Source organism: Jaculus jaculus, chromosome 12 (genome assembly GCF_020740685.1).
Source record: "Jaculus jaculus isolate mJacJac1 chromosome 12, mJacJac1.mat.Y.cur, whole genome shotgun sequence".
NCBI classification, from domain to species: domain Eukaryota; kingdom Metazoa; phylum Chordata; class Mammalia; order Rodentia; family Dipodidae; genus Jaculus; species Jaculus jaculus.
The window spans coordinates 111,941,174-111,964,978 of record NC_059113.1 but is presented as its reverse complement, the minus strand read 5'-3'; the positions used below and the strand labels follow the sequence as shown (position 1 = coordinate 111,964,978).

General features: G+C 38.5%; 1 protein-coding gene across 7 annotated transcripts in view; it reads left to right on the top strand.

Annotated features, from left to right (window-relative positions):
* The window catches only part of Plch1 (phospholipase C eta 1), a 173,902-nt gene that overhangs the window by 120,357 nt on the left and 29,740 nt on the right, over window positions 1-23,805 (top strand). For all 7 annotated transcript variants that reach the window (XM_045131687.1, XM_045131690.1, XM_045131689.1 and 4 more), the window contains one exon: window positions 1,404-1,511. In XM_045131687.1, coding sequence (XP_044987622.1) covers window positions 1,404-1,511 — 108 coding nt within the window. The remainder of the gene's footprint in view (window positions 1-1,403; window positions 1,512-23,805) is intronic.

Genomic DNA, 23,805 nt, shown 5'->3' with positions numbered 1-23,805 from the left:
TCCCCACCAATACTTAGAAACTACCAATCATACTCCAGACATTGAAGTTGAAACAAGAGGAGTCCAAGCTGGGCTCATCCTGTTGAGTAGGGTGGAAGTGGTCACAGATTATGTATATGATAAAGTTGCAAGCCCTGCACTCTTTGTTTTGGAAATGGTATTTTAACTGCAAGTGTTAACCCAGCTTTACCCTTTGAGGAGTGCCAGCTGCTATTGGAGGCCATAGCCTGAATGTTGTATTATCCCTTTAGGCTGCAGTAGCAAAGAGCCTTAGATTTGGTGACTTACAAACAAAGGAAGTTTATTACAGTTCTAGCATTGGGAGGTACAAACTTGAAGGAGGTGCTAGCACTATTGGTGTCTTCTCACTATAAAGAACAGTGTCTTACTCTATCTCAGGCTGGCCTGGAACTACATACCTCATGTTGGCCTCAAATTTAGCTCAGATCTTCTGCCTTAGCCTCACAAGTGCTGAGATCACAAGCATGATCCATCATGAAGAGCTTTATGTGTTGGGAGTCTGGTGAGAAGCTGTTTCTTATAGAGAGCACCTATGTGTCCTCTCATAATAGAAGGGACAAGGATGCTGCCATTTTTTACTGCTATCATGCATAAGCCCATAGTATCACATTCCAACATATAAACTTTGGGGGCTATTCACATTTACATATAGCAGTTGTTCGTTGTTGGATGGGGATGATGGTTACTGTCATGACATATATGTTTTAGAAGAGAAACTTCTCTGTTTTTGAAATACAATATCTCTAATTAATTAGATTTAATTAAAAGTAATATGAATGCCTTTATTTGTCTTTATTTTGTTGCTCTATGGACTGTCTGCTTAGTCAGTTTGAAGTAATGATTGACCAAGGAACACCTGATTATATTTTCAGTTTTCTCTTCAAAATTATGGAAAAGTACATATATCACAAAATCTATTTTATATATAACTATTTTATATTTTATATAACTATTTCAAGTATACAACTTAGTAGGTTTAAAAACATTCAAATTTTTGTGCAATCATTTTCTAGAATTCTTTTCATCTTTAAAAACTAAAATTCAATATCTATTCAACAACAAATGCTTAGTTCTTTTCCCTGCTAACCCCAACTGGTCACCAATCCACTCTGTCTCTATGAATCTGTTATTCTTGGTACCTCATATAAGTGGAATAATTCAAATGTGTCTTTCATTTTTAACTTATATCATAACATAATGGGTTATTTATATTGTAATATATGCCAGAATTTCTTTCCTTTAAAAGCTGAGTAACATTCTACTGTACATGGAAGGCACATTTTATTTGTGCGTTCATTTTTTAGTGGACACTTATTGCTTCTACCTTTGGGTTGTTGTGAATTTATTTTCATTTTCAAATGGAATATTTTGATCCATTTCAGGGCAAGAAGTTGCCTTATCACCTTGGGGATGATGCAGAGGAAGGGGAAGTCTCTGATGAGGACAGTGCGGATGAAATTGAAGACGAGTGCAAGTTCAAGCTGCATTATGTAAGTTATGGACAATTACATTGCTTTTTACTATCTGTATGCTGTAGTAAAAATAAGGTGTCAAATTAGTCCTTACAGATATTGTGGCTGTAGTGTGAAAAAGGCATCCTTTTAATATTATTTTGGGTGTTGGCACAGAACCACATACTTTGTTGAGTAAATGAGTCAAGAGTTTTTTTTGTTTTGTTTTGTTTTGTTTGGTTGGTTTTTGCCTTACAACTGGAAGAAATGTTAGTGATGAAACCCCATTGTGGTTGAAAATGTCAGTGCTTTGGATGAAGTAGGCTGCCTTTAGCATCATGACCCCAGCCTCATGTTGTTTGCCCACTGTAGTCCCTGTCAAGATTGGCTCAAAACTCTAGCTGTATGTGGGGATGTTTTCCTAAGATGTCAATACCCACTTTAAGAAAATATAACTTGGCCCAGGCACTTTCCAAGTCCTTCCAAGCATGGGACTCTTGGCTGAATGCTCAATTTGCCACATCCTAAATAAATAGGAATAGTTAGTTGCTTGGGGCTTTAAACTCTTTTCCTAGATGAATGAGTAGCTTTGTAGAAATGCAACATGTTTTGCCTGTATGATCTGAGAAAGAAACAGGCTTGAAGAGGTGCACCCTCCCTCTTACCACTGAGACTGCTAGTAGTACCACAGGAAAGCCCAACTGCACCACAGCCTTTGCAAGTGGAATTTCATTTCTACAGAGAAGTGGATGTTATGTGGACATCCCTATTATTACTCTTCCCCTTAGATAAGCAGACACATTTTGTATAAAATTTCCTAGTTTATACTATGGCCCTGAACTGAATGATTATACTGTCAACAGCAGTATACTCTCTTCTAAATTATGATACCTCATAAGGGATCAAAGGGGACAAAAATGTAATGACCTCTGAGATCTCAGTGGACACTTCCTTTTTGGCTTTAAAATATTTTAAAGGAGTTTGAAATAGAGGAGACTCAGCTTGATGTGAAAGCAAATTAAATAGTTTGATTGTAGGGTAATGGCCACAGAAAAATCTAACAAAGTTATATAACTGAAAACACAGTTTATTTAAAGTACTTTTTTCAAATCTGCTATCCTAGACATTTGCTGGTTTTGTAATGAATTACTTGTTACTATGGATATAATTAACTTTCATCTTTTAGTTTTTACCGGTATGTATGTATGTATGTATGTATGTATGTATGTATGTATGTATGTGTGTGCATGTACCTGTTCATATGCATGTGAGAACACATGTTTATGTGGTTGTATGTACACATATGTGCATATGGAAGCCAGGTGTCAGAGTCAGGTTTCTTCTTCAATTGCCTTCCATTTTATTATTATTTGTGTTTGAAGCAGGGCCTTTTACTGAATCTTGGCTAGACTAATAGCCCCATGGAGTCTTCCTGTCCCTACCTCTCCAGTTCTGGGAAGACATGCATGTGTTGTCATGCTCAGCTTTTACATGAGTGCTGAGGATCTAAACTCAGATCCTTATGCTTACATGGCAAGCACTTTACCCATTGACCTATTTCCCCATCTCCAAATAAGTTAACTTCTCAGTATTATTTTATAAACCAAAATGTTCTGGTTCTCATTCTTTTGCATCTGTTCCTCATATCACTTTGTTGATATTCACAGAGTAATCTATCATGTGACAACAGGAAGCAGAGGAGCTCCACTAACTTCTGTGTTTGGGGAATACTCTTTTTGGCAAAAAGGAGGGGTGGAGATTTAATTACTAACACAATGTAGTCATGTATTGCTGAGTACAAACCAAATTCCCAAGCCCACTCAGCTCTATTAGTATTTTCTCCAAATGTGGTAAAACACTTTTTTGGGGGTGGGAGGGTTATACTAGGTATTAAGTCCAGGCCCTCATGTGTACTAGGCAAGTACTCTATCATTGAACCATATTCCCAGCTCACTTTTTACTTTTTTACTTTGAGACAGAGTCTCCCCAGGTTGCCCAAGTTGTCCTTGAACTCAGTTGGTAGACCAGTAGGTTCTGTATTTGCAATCTCCTGTTTCAACTTCCTGAGTAGATGTATTATTGGTCTATATCACTATACCTAGTAAAAATTCAATTTTCTATGGTAAATATCTGTGATAATGAAATTGCATTGAAAATCCACTATAGTTTTATGGGACAGATAACTAATTCCATCTGACAAATGCAGTGACATTCCTTTCATGTCTGAAATCTTAGATGACTTCTATGCTTCCATGTAAGTAGGCACTTAAGAATATGATTCCATAAGTGTAGACATGATCTTTTATGTAGACTCTTTCATTTGATGTATGTTGATAGTACTTTATATGTAAGGCTTTATACATGCCTCTTTATTGTACTTTGAAGAGGAAAATGCATAAGGAAACCAACATTTTAGTAGAAATATACAGTGTTATTACATTACCTTTTGAAAATTTTTTCCCTCTACCTTCAGCTCAAGTTCAGATATCCAGCATCCACAAGTGTAGGGCATAGCAGTGCATGCCAGTAATAGCAGCACTTAGGAGGAAGAGACAGGTGGAACACTATTGTAAGCTGACTAGATAAACTAACCAAATTGGCAAGCTCTGGGTTCAGTGAAAGACCCTGTCTCAAAAAGTCATGTGGAAAGTGATTCTATGGTCTCTACATGCAAACATAGTCATGTGCATCTGTGCATACACATACACCCATGCATATACAAACATACACACACATGCATGCACACTACCCACATATACACAAGCAAAAAATAAATAAAAGATCTTCTTGTCATGAGTTATCTTATAGTCCCATGGTTAGCAGAGAGCTCAACTGTCTTATCTGCTGGGAAATTTAAATATACTTGAGGATATTTCTACAAAATGATATATGCTATAGATCATTTATGTAACCATGATGTTACAGGAAACTCTTATCCTTTGTTTAAAGTGAAAAGTATGCGGCTAGACCTATAATTTATGGCTGAATTATTGTAATAAACAAATATTTTAACTCAGCATGCATGACACTGGAACTAAAACTCTTATGAGTTAATGTAAGATTCTTTGTACATTCATCAATTTTATTTCTGTTCTGTTTTTATTGGAGATGTGTCCATTGCCAATGCTTGTGCTGGGTAATATCTGAGTAAATAAAATAGATTAAAAGGTTAACTAATAAATATTAATGAGAGGCTAGGTAAGAAACTAGGCAAAGAAATCAATCACACTTATACTTCTATTAGTTACTTTCTTATTGCTGTGACAAAATACCTGACAAAAGCAACTCAAGTAAGGAAGGGTTTATTTTGGCACACAGCTCAAGGATCAGTATCATGGCAGGGAAGGCATGGTGCAGGAACATAACGCAGCTTGTAACATTCAATCCTTAGAAAGCAAAAAGAGATATATGTTGATGGTCTGCTAGTGTATTTATTACTTTCTCATTTTTGTCACCAAATAGCTGACCAGAAGCAATTTAAAGGAAGAAAATACTTATTTTAGCTTACAGTTTAAGGTTACAGTCCATCATGGCAGGGAAGGCATGGTGGCAGGAACATGGGACAGCTGGTCACATTCAGTCCAAAATGAGGAAACAGAGAGCAATGAATGCTGCTGCTTAGCTTGCTTTCTTCTTTTATGTCCACAACCACCCTAGCCTATGGAACAGTGTCACCAATAGTTAAGGTGGGTCTACCCAAATTAATTAACCTAATCAAGAAAATCCCTAACAGTCATACCAAGCAATTTGTTTCCATGGTGATTTGAAATTATGTCAAATTGACAACCAGAGATTAACCTTGCAATTGACTTTCTTTTTATTCAGCCTGGAATTCAGCCTGTGGTGCTACCCACAGGTAGGGTTGATATTCCCTTCTCAACCTACTCTAGAGACCCCCCCCCCCAGCAGACATATCCTTTATTTCCTAGGTGATTCTGATCAAATCAAGTTGACAATAGAAATTAACCATCACAAATCCACCCTTTGTGAACTTGATAACCACACAGGTCCTTCTACTCCTTGTCCCCATAGGCTTATGAACACCCCCCAACAAAATGTTATCTTCAATAGTACCCATATTCTCTAGTAGGCCCAACACTGTTCAAAAGTGTAAGTCTTTTGAAACTGAGCTTCTGTAACATCAAAGCATAAGTTACATGCTTCCAATATCTAATAGTACAGAGTAAACATCCTTATTCCAAAAGGAAGGGATACTGGGATTGTAAGGAAACATTGGGTCAAAACAAGACTGAAACCCAGCAGAGATAAAAACAAATCCTACAGCTGATATCTAGAGCTCATGAGAGAATCAACTGGGCCCCAGTGGGTTTGGGTAGCTTCATCCCTCCATCTCTGATGCCTGAAGTACACATAGACTGTCTTTAAGGGTAGCTCCATTCCATGCCTGCAGCTCTCCTTAGCAGGTAGCTCACTATTCTGGAATCTCCAGTATTCTAGGGTCTCCACTGTAACTTAGTGTATATATTTACAGCTTTAACTCTGGCCTCTCAGCCCCTCCTTGCAGGGTCTCTGACCTTGTCACACATTGCCTGCTTCAATAGCTCTCTCAAATCATGGAACAAGTGCCGGGCGTGGTGGCGCACGCCTTTAATCCCAGCACTCGGGAGGCAGAGGTAGGAGGATCACCGTGAGTTCAAGGCTACCCTGAGACTACAGAGTTAATTCCAGGTCAGCCTGGACCAGAGTGAGACCCTACCTTGAAAAAAAAAAACAAATCAAATCATGGAACAAGTGTCTATGAACTCCTCTGTCTTGTTCAAAACCACCACTATGTTGATAATATTGTCAACTTTTGCCAGTTTGGAATAGAGCTTGACTCTTGGACCACAGTTACATTGGCCTCTGTGCCCTCTAGGCTACTCCTGGGGAAAAACACTTCCTTAGACAGTTGTTTATGATGGTTAACCCCTTCACTGATATTATCAGTTCATGTTCTATCCTTTCAAATACATTTGGATTTTCATAAAATGGAGCCTCTGGTGGGTGAGTCTTGCCCTCAGAGTACTTTTCTTAGTATCCCTGTGTAGTATAGGAGGTTTCTCTTTAATAGTGCTGATCTCTAACAATTACAGCTGTTTTTTTTTTCCAATATATCTTGTTTGCATCCATAAACTCCATCTTTTCTCCACCAAATGATACCCTTTTCCTATCATTTTTTCTCTGCTTGTTTCTGTTTTTCACTATAAATCTGGATCACAATAGTAAGCAACAACTATGACACAGTTTGAATGCTATCCTATTTTGAGATTTTCTCTACCAAAAAAATTAGTCCATTATTTCTGAATTCATCCTCATTCAAGTTCTCAGGACAGGTGTAGAATGTAGCCATTTTCTTTACCACAATATAATATGAACAGCCTGTAGTACCTAATAGAGTCCTTGTTCCTCTGTGAAAGTTCATGAACTAGGGCTCCACTTCTCATGTTTCTCTCAACATTCTACGATTCAAACTCATCAGATCAAGATCCACTTATAATATTCTAGAACTTTCCTAGTTTAGTGTTTCCATCTCTTATTTACTCCTCTTTTAAAACCAGTTTCAAAAAACTACAAACCACAAGGTCAGGCATATCATAGCAACAGCCCAACTCCTTGTAACAAAGACATGTATTAGTTACTTTTCTCATTGCTACAACAAAATATCTGAGAAAAGCAACTTAAGGAACGGATGTTTTACTGGCTTACCAGAGGGTATAGTTCATCATGCTGGAACTTTTATGGGGGCAGAAGCTTGAAGCAGTTAGTCACATTGTGTCTGCAGTCAGGATGGAGAGCAAAATAAATGCTGATGTTCAGCTAGCTTTCTCCTTTTTATTCAGTCCGAAATCCCAGCCTATGAGACAGTGCTGCTGTGTACAGTTAGGTTGTGTACCTCAATTAACCTAACCTAAAATCTCCCCCACAAACATCCCTAGAGATTTTTTATTTCCTAGATGAGTCTGGATCCAAATAACTTGACAATAGATATTAACCATAACAATAGTATATTAGACAGTGAGTGGTAAAGAAAAACAAGTGTGTGGAGGATTTATTAAATATTCAGAGGCCATGCACAGAGAAGATATATATATCCAAAGATCTTAAAGAAGTAAAGAATTAGGCCAGTACCTAGAGAAGAAGTTTCCGGGTATAATTAACCACCAGAACAAGTTCAGAAGCAGCTTTTATGTCTTACTCAGCATTACTAACCTTGCATTAAAAGCTGGAATTACTATTTCTTTTAATCTACCTCTTTTTTTGTCAGATATTCAAACCACAGTATAAGTCATCCACTTATGTAATTAAATGCTTTCTTTCTGCTGTTGAATTACTTGACTCCTTGTTAGTCTAAAACTTATCAGCATTTTTAGAAAGGATGAACTACCTCTCCAGGCTGTAAGGTCTTGCCATTGCATATGTTTGCTCTGTGATGAAATGCCACATTCTGAGCATGAGATTGTATCCAGGCAACAAGGAGGGTGATGGAAAGAGGGTGATGGAAAGCATGACCTGGAAGATTATAGTACATGATATGACTGGTCCTTGAACAAAAGAATGTTTTTAAGTATGTGTTTGCTTAAAGGAATAAGAAAGAGACAAGAAAGGACAGAAATGAATATAGACTCAGACTCAAATGGTTGAAAAGCACCTGAGATGCAGCCTATGACCTTGAAGAAATTGGCTCAAAAATTTATGAGGCACTTCATGAGGCAGATAATATATTATTCTTCCTCTTGCTAAATTGCAGCCCAAGGTGGGGGAGTATATATGTTGAAAAGACCCTAGAGATGTTGAATTTCTCCAGTTTCTTGTTTTGTATTGTTCAATTAAAATTTTTTTTATTTATTTGCAAGTAGAGACAGATAGAAAGAAGAGAGATACACACAGCAAATGGGTGTGCCAGGGCATCTAGCCACTGCAGATGTACTCTAGATGCATGCACCACTTTGTGCATCTGGCTTTTGTGTGGGTACTGGGGAATTGAATAGAGGTCATTAGGCTTTGCATGCAAGTACCATTAAATGCTAAGCAATCTCTCTAGTCTGTATTATTTTATTTTATTTTTATTCTTTGTTTATTTTTATTTATTTACTTGAGAGCAACAGACAGAAAGAGAGAGAAAGAAGCAGTGAGAAAGAGAGAGAAAGAGAACGGGTATGCCAGGGCCTCTAGCCACTGCAAACAAACCCCAGATGCATACACCACCTTATGCACCTGGCTTACGTGGGTCCTGGGGAATCGAGCCTTGAACTGAGGTCCTTAGGCTTCATAGGCAAGTGCTTAACTGCTAAGCCATCTCTCTAGCCATTGTTTCATTTTTAAGGAAAATGTCCTTAACTTTATCTTTATGTTGATAGGACAAGGGAGCTTTGAGAAATTCCAGTGCCTGGGTCCTAACTCAGAGATTCTGCTGTAATTTTCTGATATGTGGCCTGGAAATTATATACACACCCCATGGTACTCAAATGTATAGTGAAACATCAGTCTCCTCTGACCCAGTTTTTCTGATTCCTGCTCCTTCTCAGCCTGGAGTGTGACAGCCTTCTGTTCTCCAAATACTCTTTTAGTTCTGCTGGGGACAAAACAAAAATGTGTTTGATTGCTTTCTTACTTGACTGACTGAAAGGAAAGAGATTCCTAGAACAGACTTACTTCTCAGAAAAGGGAATTAATAACCCTAGATACACCTCTAGTAGAAGCTGTTCCTCATCATATTAAATGGATGCTTACCCCTTTCTCCTGGCTGTAGCACCTTTCCTCTCCCACTGACTTGGGGAACAAAAGAATGAAATACATAAGGCTCTTAACTTTGGTCTCCAGCACAACTGTGGGGCAGCTGCTAGGTCTTGAGGTTAGGTGTCTGTCTCACTTTTCTTTCAGTAGTACAATTGGATTCCAACACTGAATTCTAATATTGTTATGGGGTCTGGTGTCGCATAAGTAAGACCATCAACCCACGGAATGTGAGGCAAAGTTTTATTGGATAAAAAAAGATAGAAAAGGGAAACTAAGGATAGTCTGATATACCAGATCTGCTTCCCAGAGGGCATCTCAGGGGGACAGCAGTCATGAACTGTTCAGTGTCAGCTTTCATCGGGAATAACCACATGATGTTAGAAAAAGAAAAAAAAAAAAAAAAAGAATGGGAGTTAAACCGTAAGTCACAATTTACATGTGATAGTTACAGCCATAACTTGTAAACAGATCTGTTGGTCAGTTACAGGAGGTGCCACTTGGGGCATGTGAGGTAGATCTGTGACCAGGAGTCCTGCTTATCTTAAGGAGTTTGTTCAACCCCAGGAAATACTATTCATCTCAGCAGAGCCTCTTGTTTACCTGCTATTAGCAGTGCCTACTGTTTGTCTGCCAGCAACAGAGCCTCCTGAGTTCTGTATTTGTCTAAGCTAGGTATAAAGACATGTAGAGAAATATAACATTTTGCTCTCTTTACATTTCCCCCTCTGCATGGCACTGAGTTAAATCTTTGACTTGTAAGAAATAATGTCTAGGGTTTGTTCAGTTGTAGGTAGGGGGAATATTGTGTCCATAATACTGTAAGTTTAGCAGAACAAATTATATATCATACACACACACACAGAAACACACATATACATATACATACATACGTATGTATATATATATATATGTATATATATATACATATATATATATACATATATATATATACATATATATACATATATATACATATATATATATATATATATATATATATATAGAGAGAGAGAGAGAGAGAGAGAGAGAGAAAGAATTAATAATGCAGGGTGTTATGGTAAAGCCTAAGAGTAGTAGTATCAGGGGCCAAAGGGAAATTTGTCATGGAGGTCAACTAAACATAGACTGAAACCAATTATTATTTTATCTAAAGCCATACATAGGCCCCCTTGTTTTATAAGAAGTAAGTCTAATCCTCTTTTATTTTGTCCCCTTCACTTTCACAGCCATTGGATTGAGAGAAGCAAAGTAACTAAAGGTTTAGAGAACCATGTGGTGGGGTCCTTAAGCTTACAGTGGTCAAGCTGTACCTTGTTTGAGTTTTAACATTTTGGTTAACAACAGTTTATTCATTAACAGCAACAAAAAATCCCCAACATTTTTGTCCCAAGACCACTTATATCTCCCAAAGTTCAGAAGTAAAGAGGTTTAAGGCTAGACGGTTTTGAAGTATCACACCTGTTAGAGAGTGTAATAGTCTCTGGAGAGATTTGAGGCTGTTGGTCACTGGAGGCACCCAGAGACAGTGTCACACTGAAGCCCACCTTCAGAACGATGAAAATCTCTTTCAGGTGGTGCAGGCGGAGTTTGTAGGCTGCTTTTTTCTCATAGAGATACATCTGTGAAGCAATCGAGACTGGGGAACAAAAGATGGGAGAGGAAATATTTATGTATGGGGTGATTACTCCTTTTGCACCAAAGGATGTATGGGTGTCTTGACACAACTGGCCCTGATTATGGAAATATTAAGCAGGCATTCAGCTCTGATCAGCTTAGAGCTGGATAGGCAGAGAGACATAATTGACTGGCATCAAAGAGGGCAAGGCCTGTCCTTTGCATAGCCAGGGATGTGGAACACACATGGAAAAATAGTTCTTTGGAACTGGGCAAGAGATAAGAAAAACTTTCCTCCCTTTTTACCTTCAGGGTCTAGTCACCCTAATTCTATCCCCCTTTATTTCTCCCTCTCATGAGAACTGCTGTTAGAGGACAAAGGATGAAGACATGAGATCACTTACCATTTCCTGCTAAATGGGATACAAAGTTGTGGCTTGTGGCACTTAGAGTTTCTCCCAGAGAGGGGAACTATTCTAATGGTCCCCAGAGTGCAGGAAGATAGTCTTGGAAGAGAACATTGGGGAGAAAGAATAAAAGTAAGGAGTTAATGAGAAGTGAGCACACAGAAAACGGGTCCTTCTTGTGGTCAAAGGAATCCAGGTAGACAGGCTTGGATTGTTTCAGGACCATCTGAACATGAGCTGGCTGAGATTTTTTTTCCAGATCAAATGGCACAGTAGCATTTGACATGGCTTGTAAAACAGATGAGATACTAGCAGAGTTATCAGAAATATATATATACAATATTTAGCTTTGAAAATAGAGAGCCATTGGGTGTCATAAAAGGCTGTAAAATATATTTTTTTTGGTCTTAGAACTTATTTATACATTTTAGATTTGAAAATAACCCTTTTGACATCTATAGCTGTTTTTCTTTACTAAAGAACTAGAACTATGGGGGAAAATGTCTTAAGGTCTTGTTTGTTTTCCCTCTTGGAAAGCACTTGTATTACTTAATAGGCCATTTATATATTTAAGGTATTTTTTTATCTTTGGCTATACATTTCTCTCTGAGTGTTTAAGACCAAGCAGCCAAAATTTATTCAGGGGTTAACTTTGGAGGTCACCAATGGCTCTCCAAAGAGACTTTAGGGACCCAGGAGTAGCCCTATAGTCTACTGGTGCTTTTTGTCTGTTAGGATGAGTCAGGGCCATGCTAACCAAGTAGTTTTTCCTTCTTTGGGCAGTCAGGAGGACTGATTGCTCCTCGACTGTGACTCTCCTGTTTCAGACTGTACACCAATTTTGTTTGGGCCTCCATATCCTCCCTGCTCAGGAAGACAGGTGACCAGTGTAGAAGTGTCCCATCATCTTCAATGGCCTCATGACCTGAGAGAATAGACAAAAATATTGATGCTTTTTGCTCTGCTGATTCCATTTGGCTTTGGTTTCTACATAGGTGATTAACACACGTAGAAAGGAAGTTACACAAGCCTGGGTATATGTACATTTGATTACTGAGCACATTTGATTACATAGAGCATATTTGATTACTGAAATAGATTTAGTTAAAGAATGGCATAAGAGCTTCTAAAATTATTTTGTTCAACCTTTTAAAATTTTGTTGTACTGTGGCAGCATAAGCCATATCTGAGGCATAGAAGGTAGGTACATCTTACATTTTAACTACCTAATAGCTATAAGTACAGGCAGAACCTATAACCAGTCTCAATAACAGTGCCAATTAATTTACAAATAAATGAACCAATTAATTTAGCCTAGAAATTGTCAGAAAAAGGAAAAGTAAAACAGTATAAAGTCTTAGCACATGTGTTTGAAAACATCTTTGGTTAATTTAGATAATTGTGTGGGTATCAATTACCCAGAGAAAATTTGAAACAGAACCATAAACCTTGAAATTATTTTCCTCAGATGAGAATCATTGTTTGAGCATGAGACTGTACCCTAAAGTAGGGAATATGTCTTAAGAGTGAATTTTGTTATAAGCATTGGACTTAAGATGTCAGAAATGAGATGGTTACTTTAAATATAATAAAGCAGAATATGGTCCTTTTTAGATCTCTGACATTCATACACATAGCTTTTTATTTATTTATTTATTTATTTATTTATTTATTTATTTATTTATTTTTGGTTTTTTGAAGTAGGGACTTTCTCTAGCTAAGGCTGACCTGGAATTCACTGTGTAATATCAGGGTGGCCATGAACTCATGGCAATCCTCCTACCTCTGCCTCCCAAGTACTGGGATTAAAGGTGTGTACCACCACACCCAGCATTACATACACACATCTTTATCCACATACTTTTACATTTTGATCCAAGTTCCATTCAAAAAACAGTTTTAACATGCATTCTATGTCCAACATTGAAAAATACCTTTTAGTTCCTTCAATAACTCATCTTACCCCATAAGCGACCATCTTTTTATAAGACTATTAAGAGAAATTACACCAAATTAATTAATCTTATTGCCCATTGACAAAAAAGCAAGTAGTTTGGCTTCAAAGAGTTAACCATCTTATTATTGGAAATTGGTAGAGGAAAAGCCTTCCTTAGTATTTAAATCATCAAAAAAAGCTCTACTTGACAGCCAGGCTTGCTTTATAATACCAGAATATATACTTTCAGATTTTATATAACCTATTGATTTGAGATAGCTCCTATTAATAAACTCCATAAAATACCTTTTCTATGAATACAGTCCAAGACACAACAGCCATTTTGGGGATAATCTTTATCAATACCTTTAACATATTTGGAAATGCTTTTATTAGGAGTAACTAAGGCAAATTCTTGTTTCTATTTTGAGGCAGGCTGGCCTAGAACTCAGGCCAGTTGCCTCTTCCTTTTAAGTAGCAGGACATTATAATCTTTAAGACTACCTGGCAAATTAAGGTCATCATCTCAGAGAGAATTTTGGTTTTTTTTTTTTAATTTTTTTGTTTTATTTATTTATTTGAGAGCAACAGAGAGAGAAAGAGGTGGGGGGGGGAGGGAGAGAATTGGTGTGCCAGGGCCTTCAGCCACTGCAAACAATTCCAGACACGTGTGTCCCCTTGTGCACCTGCCTAACGTGGGTCCTGGGGAATGGAGCCTTGAACCAGTGTCCTTAGTCTTCACAGGCAAGTGCTTAACCACTAAGCCATCTCTCCAGCCCTTATTTTTTTTTTATTAATTAGTTTTGTATTCAGCAAATACAGTCAGTTTGGTACCATTATTAGGTTCATCCGTGACCTACCCTCTCCCCTTGGCCCCTCCTTGTTGAGATATATGCGTCATGCATTGTGGAGTGATCCCACAGTTATGGGTAGGATCAATGTCTCTGCATATCATGACCCAACATGTGGCTCTGACATTCTTTCTGCCCCCTCTTCCGCAAAATTTCCCTGAGCCATGTTGGGTTCATTTTTGGTCTGCTTCACTGATGAGGTGTTGGGGGCCTCTGGGTCTCTGGATATCTGATTTGGTAGGAGTTGATTTTTCTCTGTGTTGATCTCCTTCTCCCTTGTGCTGGTACCCGGTTCACCAGGAAAACAGCACCCTTGCTTGTTTCGCCAATTTTTCTTAGTTTCAGCCGGGGCCCTTTTGAGGTATGATGGGGTGGCTCTTTCCTTAGGATCTACATCTGTCTGAAAAAGAGAAGCAGATTCTTCAACAGAGAGTAGGTTAGCACCAGGACAAATGAGATAACATTTAATTTTTTATAGAGAATTTAATAGGTGTAGGCCCTCTTGTAGTCCAAGATTGATGGTAGCTTGATAATGGAGAGTGGGCTTATGTTTGGATATGGTTCTGAATTGTTTACCAGCTCCAGCTATAGGTCCCATACCACTGAGGGGATCAGTTAGCTGAATCAAGAGCAGTTGGTTCCCCACCATGGCTGTGTGCTATTACACTTGTGTGGGCATCACAACAGGTTCTTTGCTGCTAAGTAGGTTAGACCATGAGTTGCTTGGACAGATATTGGTCATTTTCCCCCATTTGCCCATGTAGCACCTTCTGGCACTAGACGCACTGACTGTCTGGGGACTGACTCTCTTCTGACTTCCAGCCATACCATTGCATTTTACCTGTCAACCACATAAGGTGTCTTCAGCAGTAGGGTCTTATCACTAACCTTCGGTGGGTCATCAAGTACTCAGCCAGAAATCTGTCTTTCTTTTAGGAAATCTTGTAGGTCTCTCTGATCAAAAGCTCATTGTGGATGATAGCCACATGCTGGTACTGGGAGTTACAGGTCAGTGTCCACTAAGAAAAGGAGGAAACAAATAACTTATATACAAGAGTTAGAGAGAAGAGAGAGAGAGAAAGAGGGAGAGGGTGGGAGGGAAGCTATAGAAGATTAAATTTAGTCTTATTGGTTTTTTAATAATAATAAATAATAATAATCCTCTATGTAAGTTGAAGTTGACCTAGAACATAAATTCAGTAATTATATTTGATATCACATGACAAAGTATGGCATTGTTTAAATAAAATTTTAGCTCACCATAGGCTATAGTTAAATCTGACTTTTAAAGACAAAAATCAAAAAGTCCTTGAAGTAAATCAAATGCCAACAAAAACTTTAGGAGAGACCTGTTGGATTATTTGGATTGATAAAGAAACCTAAAGGTGTCTATAAACTACATTTTATTTGTTTACAGCCCAAACAAAAGAGAAAATATCAGGTACAGTTCCAGTTAAAATTATGTCCTTATTTTTATTAAACAATTTAAAAATCACATGGTTTAAAATGTAGAGTCAGGCTATCACATTGGAACCTCCTGTCTCAGCTCCCCAAGTAGCTAGGATAATAGGCCTAACTCATTTTATTGTTTATCTTTTTTTAAGTGCTTTTTAACCAGTTTCAAAGGAGATTTTTCAACATAGTGATTTTGACCCATATCTTCAAAGATGAGGAGAAGAGGAACATGCCACCAAACAAACATGCTAGCAATAAAGGCTCTTCTGACATTACCAGGTGGCTATCAAACCAAAACTGAACCAGAAATAGACCTCCTTTTAAAATCTCTGAATGGAGCCAGGGAGAGTCAATGGTGGCCCCTTGATGCCTCATCCAGGGCAATTAATGCTGCATCCAGCTTCCCTCTTAGACCCGGGGGGGGGGGGGGGGGGGGTGAGCGTGGAAAATCGGGGAAAAAAAAAAAAAGGAAAGGGAAAAGAAGAGTGAAAAAAGCACCTTTGGAGGTTTCTTACCCAATAAAGGATGGGGCCCACAGACCTAGGCAACAGTTCCCTGTCAATGGCTTGCTACCAACTCCAACACCAGGAACATGCAGACTGATAAACAGATCTTTTGGTCAGCTACAGGAAGCACTTGGTCAGTTACAGGAAGTGCCACCTGGGGCTTATGAGGTAGGCCTGTGACCAGGAGTCCCACATATCTTTAGGAAATGCCACCTTGGGGGTGTGAGGTAAGCCTGTGCCCAGGGGTCCTGCTTATCTTAAGGAGTTTCCTCAACAATGCAGGCCCCAGGAAATGCTACTCATCCCAGTACAGCCTCTTGTTTACCTGCTATTAGCAGTGCCTCCTGTTTGTCTGCCATCAACAGTTTCCTGTCTTCTATATTTGTCTAGGCTAGGTATAAAGAAATGTACAGAAACATAACATTTTGCTCTCTTTATAATATGATAACAAAACCTAAGCAACACATCCATTTGTTTTTATGATTATTATTATTTCTAGTTTACTTTGTATGAACACATCAGGAGTTGGTACCATAATTTCCTTCCTCCCTTTCCTTATTCTGCTAAGGGTCCGCCTTAGTGGGTTTTCTGATATTCCCCATGGGGTTTTGGATTATGAGTTGTGAGAGAAGCAGTCAGTCACTGGGGAGATAACTAATGCCTCTGTGTATGCTGTCCCAGCCTGTGACTCTTATAATATTTCTGCCTAAGCCATGGTAAAGACAAAGGATTTTATGGTACCAGTTCATTTTGTGTTTAGTTTTGTGTTTCCTCTCCAGCTTCTCCTTCCCCCTCCCCACAAACCCTTCCATCCCTATTGTCTGGGCCTCAAGTTGCCTGTCATATGGCAGCAACTCTTTTCCATGGCTACAGATTTCTTGTGCAGAAAATCACAGAGAAGTTAAAAAAGATCAACAGGCTGGGATATTATTCCTTTAGCAATTCCCAATTTTTATAGGATATGAGATGAATAATTATAGCCTTTGTATTAAGCACTTATTATTCCACCAGCACCAGTCAGTTTTATAGTTTGGGCTCTGCTTTGTTGACATGCCTATAATACATATCCTCATTTTGCCTATTTGTGAGACTCTGAACAAGGAAAGGAAATTGTCATGTGGAGAACTTTGTGTTTGACACTAGACATACCAAGTGTTCCAACAAGCTTTCTCTTACTGTTGCTACAGTAATTCCTATCAACTAGGTTGTAAGTCACCTGGTCAAATGAATTAGGGATTAGAGACCCAGAAATCTTTGCTTAGTGCCACTTTTTCCCTTAAGTGAAACTTACTGTTTTCCACAGAGGGCTTTCAGAATATCTCCCATGTCTTACAATGGAAATAATGTGTGGTTTTTTTTTTTTTTTAAATATGAGCCTGTTCAGCATCAACTGGACTCAAGCATTCATCTCTTTCTGTAATGATATAAAAAGAATGGCTGCAATTTTGTATGGAGAAATAAGATTAAATTTTGAATGGGATGTGCTAAGGTCCACAAGCCAAGGAATGCATGAGGCTCCTGTAAGTGGGAAGAGGCAAGTAAGGATCTTTCTTAGAGTTTCAGAGGGACTATATTCTGTCAACACCTTGGTGCAAATGTTTGGTGTCCAGCCTAATGTTTTGTAGTTTCGAGGCACTGAGTTTGGGTAATTAGTTATAGAATTCACAGGAAACAAATCCTCTCATCTTTTAAGACCCTGAGGCTCAGGAGCCTTTTCATCCCAAAGCAGCTATATTAGTTACCTTCTCATTGCTGGGAAAAAAAAAAAAAATGCCTGGCCAAAATCACATTAAGGGCAAAAGGTTTTATTTCACCTTATAGTTTCAGGTTATAGTCCAATGTGGAAAGAAAGACATACTGTCAGGAACTTGACAGAACTGGTCACATTCAGCCTACAGCGAGGAAGCAGAATATAATGAATATTGGTTCTCAGCCAGTTCTCTCCTTTTTATGTAGTTTAGGACCCTGGTCCATGTAATTATGCTACCCACAGTTAAGGTGGGTCTTCCTGCCTAAATTAATCTAATCAAGTTAAACCCCAGAGTGTTACCTAATCTATATAGTACCTCACAAGAAATCCTAAATCCTGTCAAGATGACAATCAATATAGCATGGAGGTTCCTCTCTTGTATTTATCCATGATACCTTACAGATATCACTCAAAGCTGCTTGTATGGATACTTCTCCATAACAATGATCAGTGTGTGGGGCCTTATTAGTACTTCTTACCTGGCATGTAGCAGAAGTTCACTACATATTTATTTTATGCAAAATAAGGGGTTTTGCCTCATATATTGTCATCTTTATTAAATGCCTAGCATCTTGGCCTAGATGCTTTAATGCCTACCATAGAAATAAGTGTGTTTGCATTTTCATCTGTAAATGTCTATCTTTCAGAATATGCTGTTAGATTTCTGTTATTTCTTTTTAAAATTTTTTTAATTTATTTATTTGAGAGCGACAGACATAGAGAGAAAGACAGATAGAGGGAGAGAGAGAGAATGGGTGCGCCAGGGCTTCCAGCCTCTGCAAACGAACTCCAGACACGTGCGCCCCCTTGTGCATCTGGCTAACGTGGGACCTGGGGAACCGAGCCTCGAACTGGGGTCCTTAGGCTTCACAGGGAAGCGCTTAACTGCTAAGCCATCTCTCCAGCCCAAGATTTCTGTTATTTCTAAAGTACCACTTGGCACTTGTCTGAACAGAACTCTCAGCTGCTCCCCACCTCTGACTTTGAATTCTTTCTAGTACTTGAAGTGCTTTACTTTCCTCTGTGAACTCTTGCTCTGAGAAAATGCAGGTGCTTCTTGTGTTGATAGCATGTGCTTTACTCACATAAATCCCTTGATCTAACTGTGCATCACAGGGAAGCCTTTCTCTTCTTCATTGTTGAAATAGCACTTACCTCTCAATTCCTACCTTTTCTTTAAGACTTTCTCAGACATTTATCTGGGATGTCATGTTCTTCCCAGAATTCCTGTAACTGCTGGGTTGTGGTTTTTTAGACCTCTATACAGAACATGATAGGATATTTGATGACATGTCTTTGCTAGCTTAGATGTTTACTTTTGGCATTATGTGCTGGCTCTTTCCATCTTTGTGTTTCCAGAATGGAGTGTTTCACTAATTAGGCATGTTAAACATATTATTGAATATAATATTAACACAGGGAAATTTAGTACTCTATTTCAATGTAGATTAAAAAAAAAAAAACATTTCCTATGGCACGCATGTCTTGTTCTTACAGGATTTTTTGAAATGCATGCCTTATCGGAAAGTACCCATTCTGCAAGGGTCAAATATAATGGCCTCTTAGTAGTAAATTTTCAAATGGAAAAAGGGAGCATTAAGAATTTGGTGGACTTGTTCTTATGAAATGCACCCTTTTATCTCTTCGCTTTAACTCTGAGTTGGGTTTGTCTTTGGAAAATGACTAGAATTTGTCAAGAAGCAATAGAGAAAAGAAGAAGTGGAAGCAAAGGAAAGGAACAATAATATCTTGGAATATCACTAACCAAGGAAGTGAAAGACCTATACAAAGAAAACATAACACTGAAGAAATAAATTGAGGACATGAAAAGATAGAAAGACCTCCCATTCTCATATATTGGAAGAGTTAATATTGTGAAAATGGCCATCCTACCAAAAGCATTATATAGATTTAATGCAGTACTGATGGAAATTCCAGCAACATTCTTCATAGAGATAGAAAAAAAAATCTCTCAAAATTCATGTACAAGAACAGAAGGCCCCAGATAGCAAAAAATATTCTCAATGAAAGAAATACATCTGGAGGCATCACCATACCTGACTTCAAGATATACTACAAGGTCATAGTAAACAAACCTGCATGGTATTAGCACAAAAAAGATGCATATATCAATGGAATGGAATAGAAGACCCATCCCTAAGTCCAAGCTATTACAGCTACCTGATCTTTGATAAAAGAGCCAAAAATACACACTGGAGAAAAGTCAGCCTCTTCAACAAATAATGCTAGAGAAATTGTATAACTGTGTGTCGAAGAATGAAATTAAACCCACTACGCTCACCCTGTACAAAATTCAACTCTAAATGGATTAAGGACCTCAATATAAGACCTTAAACTCTAAAACAACTAGATGAAAAAATAGGGAGACTATTTCACAATCTAGGTGTAGGGAAAGATTTTCTGAATAAGACCCCAACAGCACAGGAAATTAGATCAACAGTCAATCACTGGGACTTCATGAAATTAAAATGCTACTATATAGACAAGTAAACCATCAACAGAGTCAATAGACATCCCACAGAGTGGGAGAAAATCTTCACCCACTATACCTCAGACAAAGGTCTAATATATAGAATTTGCAAAGAACTCAAAAATCAAATAATTAAAAAAATCAAGCAACTCATTCAAAAATGGTATAGAGAATTAAACAGAATTTTCAAAGGAAGAATCACAATTGTCTATTGCACACTTAAAGAGATGTTCAACATGCAAATCAAAACAACCCTGAGATTTCATCTCACCACAGTCAGGATAGCATTCATCAAAAATTCAAATGACAATGAATGCTGGTGGTAAAGGAACCCTTACTAATTGCTGGTGGGAGTACAAATTGGTGTAACCACTATGGAAATCAGTATGGGGACTTCTGACAAAGGTGAATATAGAGCTACCATTTGATCCAGCTATATCACTCCTGGTCATATACTGTAAATACTCCACTTATTACTGCAAAAAATCTTGCCCAGCCATATTTGTTGCTGCTCTATTTACAATAGCTAGAATCAGCCCAGATGCCCATCAACTGATGAATGGGTAATGGAGAATTGGTACATATACACAATGGAATTCTACTCATCAGTAAGGAAAAATTAAATAATGAAAATTTCAGAAAATGCATCAAATTGGAAAACTATCATTCTAAGAGAGGTCATATAGGCACAGAAAGACAAACACTGCATTTACTTTCTTATCTGCTGTTCCTAACTAGGATCAATTGAAAATGAGGACAAATGATGGTGAGCAATGTGAATATGAGCACAGAACTAGAATGAGACCAGGAGAGAGAAGAAATAAGGAGAGAGGAGAGAAGGCAAATATTTCCTGAAAGGCTTGGGGAAGGATAGAACTTCAGGGGTAGGGGGGTTTAGGGGAATAGGGGTTAAGGAGGGAGTGGAGGAAGTTATACAAAAGTTAAGAAACACAAATCAGTTTCATAGAGACCCTCATTCTGGCTAACATTCTACAAGATATAACCACCAAAAAGGGGGAGAAGGGCAGTCCAGACAGAAGCTGGAGAAAACTTAACTTTAAACCCATGGGCTCTGGCAAGTAAATTACAAGCCCAGAATTGGGTTGCTCCCCACAGTGAGCTGTTGGCTATGGAGACCCATGAGTTACCCAAAATAATGTAGGCTGTTGCCAAAGCACTTGATTACCTGACAGAGCTAAGAGGTAAGCCCTTGTTGCTGTAGGCACCACAGGCTGCAGACACAGGACATCAGAATATCATGCTGGAACTGTAAAGGGAAACTAGCTCCCACCTGATTAACCCGCATAGTGCTAGAAAGCCCTTTGGGAGCTGCTGGAGGAAAACAGCCATCAACCATACGAACAAGCAAGGGATCTTACAGACTATGAACTCAACCAGACATTCAAGAAGTTCTCATTTGTGCAATAGTGGTGCATAGCCTCTGTGAGTATCCAACTGTGTTCAGATTGGACACGAGGCCTTCTCAGTGGGAGAGAACCTATATCTTGTACTAGAAACCAAGTCAGAATCCCATAGTCTGAAAACTCAGATTTCAGGAGAAAACTCCCACTGCTCTGTGGAGAAGAGTGAGTTTACACACCAAAATAGAAACAAAACAAAACAAAACTTTCAAATAAATTTGTATACTCCCTTTAATCCAAGCTGCTTTCTTGTTTGGTCAGTCTGCTTTATTTTACAGATGACAGAGAACACAGAGAAGAACAAAGACTATCAATAAGACAGGAAGATACTTGACTGCCCACTATGAGATATGTCACCTCTACCACATCTGCCAGGACCCAGGAGAAACTGCAGGGGAAGTGAGATCATGAACACTGCCCTTACAGTTAGTCTGACAACCAGCTCTAGGGTGATGGCAGTAGACACAGTGATCAGTCAACACCTATGAAAGCGGGAGTCCAGAGGCTACAGAGAACTTGACACTAAATCAGACTGCCAACAGGCCTGCCATGGCTCAGAAGAGATGACTGAAAGACTGTAAGAGCCACAGAGTGGGTAGGAATACCCTGAGGCACAGTCCCCTGCTACCCCACTAAGACTGACTGAGGCCTTCATGACTCCACAATGAATTTCATAACCAGGGAAATGGGAGATGGGGTCAGTGCATCAAAGGGTATTACATGTTTATAATTTATATAAAATTCAATAAAAAATTAAACTAAAAAAGTAATCATAATCACAGATCACAGCACAAGTCAGTATCTTATTCTTTCTCATTATACAGTATGGTTGAAGATAGGAAAGATTTTTTTTTTCCCTCAAAGTAGTTCTTAACCCTGAAAATTTCCATAAAAGTAATGTAAAAATAGCATTTTTTCCAATTGTAACTACGTAAATTTATAAAACTTTGTCTCAAAATTGTCCTTAAGCTGCCCTCTATTGAAAGCATGATACATGATATGAAGGAAAGATGTTTAGTCCTGTAACTCAGTAACCAGCTAGCTTTTCAAACCTTAGCAAATTACTCAGTTTTTCAAAACATCAAACTCATCACTGAAGTGAAAAGATAGTAAAGCTGTGAGTCTGAATAAGGGTTGAACAAAGAATGCAATCACATGGAGAGTAGCTGGAAGTTTTTTTTTTTTAATTAAAAAATATTTATTTGTGGGCTGGAGAGATGGCTTAGCAGTTAAGCGCTTGCCTGTGAAACCTAAGGATACTAGTTCGAGGCTTGACTCCTCAGGACCCACGTTAGCCAGATGCACAAGGGGGCACACACATCTGGAGTTCGTTTGCAGTGGCTGGAGGCCCTGGCATGCCCATTCTCTCTCTCTCTCTCTCTCTCTCTGCCTCTTTCTCTCTCTGTATGTCACTCTCAAATAAATAAATAAAAATAAAAAAAATATTTATTTGCAAGCAGAGCAAGAGAGAGAGAGAGAGACATAGAGAATAGGCATGCCAGAACCTCCTGCCACTGCAAACTAACTCCAGATGTGTGCATTACTTTGTACATCTGGCTTTACATGGGTACTGGAGATTTGAACCCAGCTACCAGGTTTTGCAAGCAACACCTTTAACCACTGAGCAATTTCTCCAGAAGGATTTGTTGGCCAGAGAAGCCAAAATGGTAAAATGGTTATATTAAATTCTTACAGCTAATTGAGTGGTAATGTAATTATAATATCTACATTGGTAGGGCATGGTGGCACACACCTTTGATACCAGCTCTCAGGAGGCAGAAGTAGGTGGATCGGCATGAGTTTGAGGCCACTCTGAGACTACAAAGTGAATTCCAGGTCAGCTTGGGCTAGAGCAAGACCCTTGGAAAACAAAACAAAGCAAAACAAGAAACAAAAAAGAATGTAAGAGCCAAAGGAAGGGAGGACTGATTATAATGCTGCCTTTCAGAAACAAAATGGCCTTGACATTCATGACCTCATCATGCTTGATACTGCATACACAAGGCCTTCATAATAGGAGGGGAAAAAAATAAGTAAAATAAGATCTCCATTGTCTTGGTCAAAATATGTATTCTATTTGATTCTGTAATTTTTCACATTTTATTTTGTATATTTTATAACAGGTTTTACACTTTTAGCCCCTTGCCCCAACTCCCATTACCCTT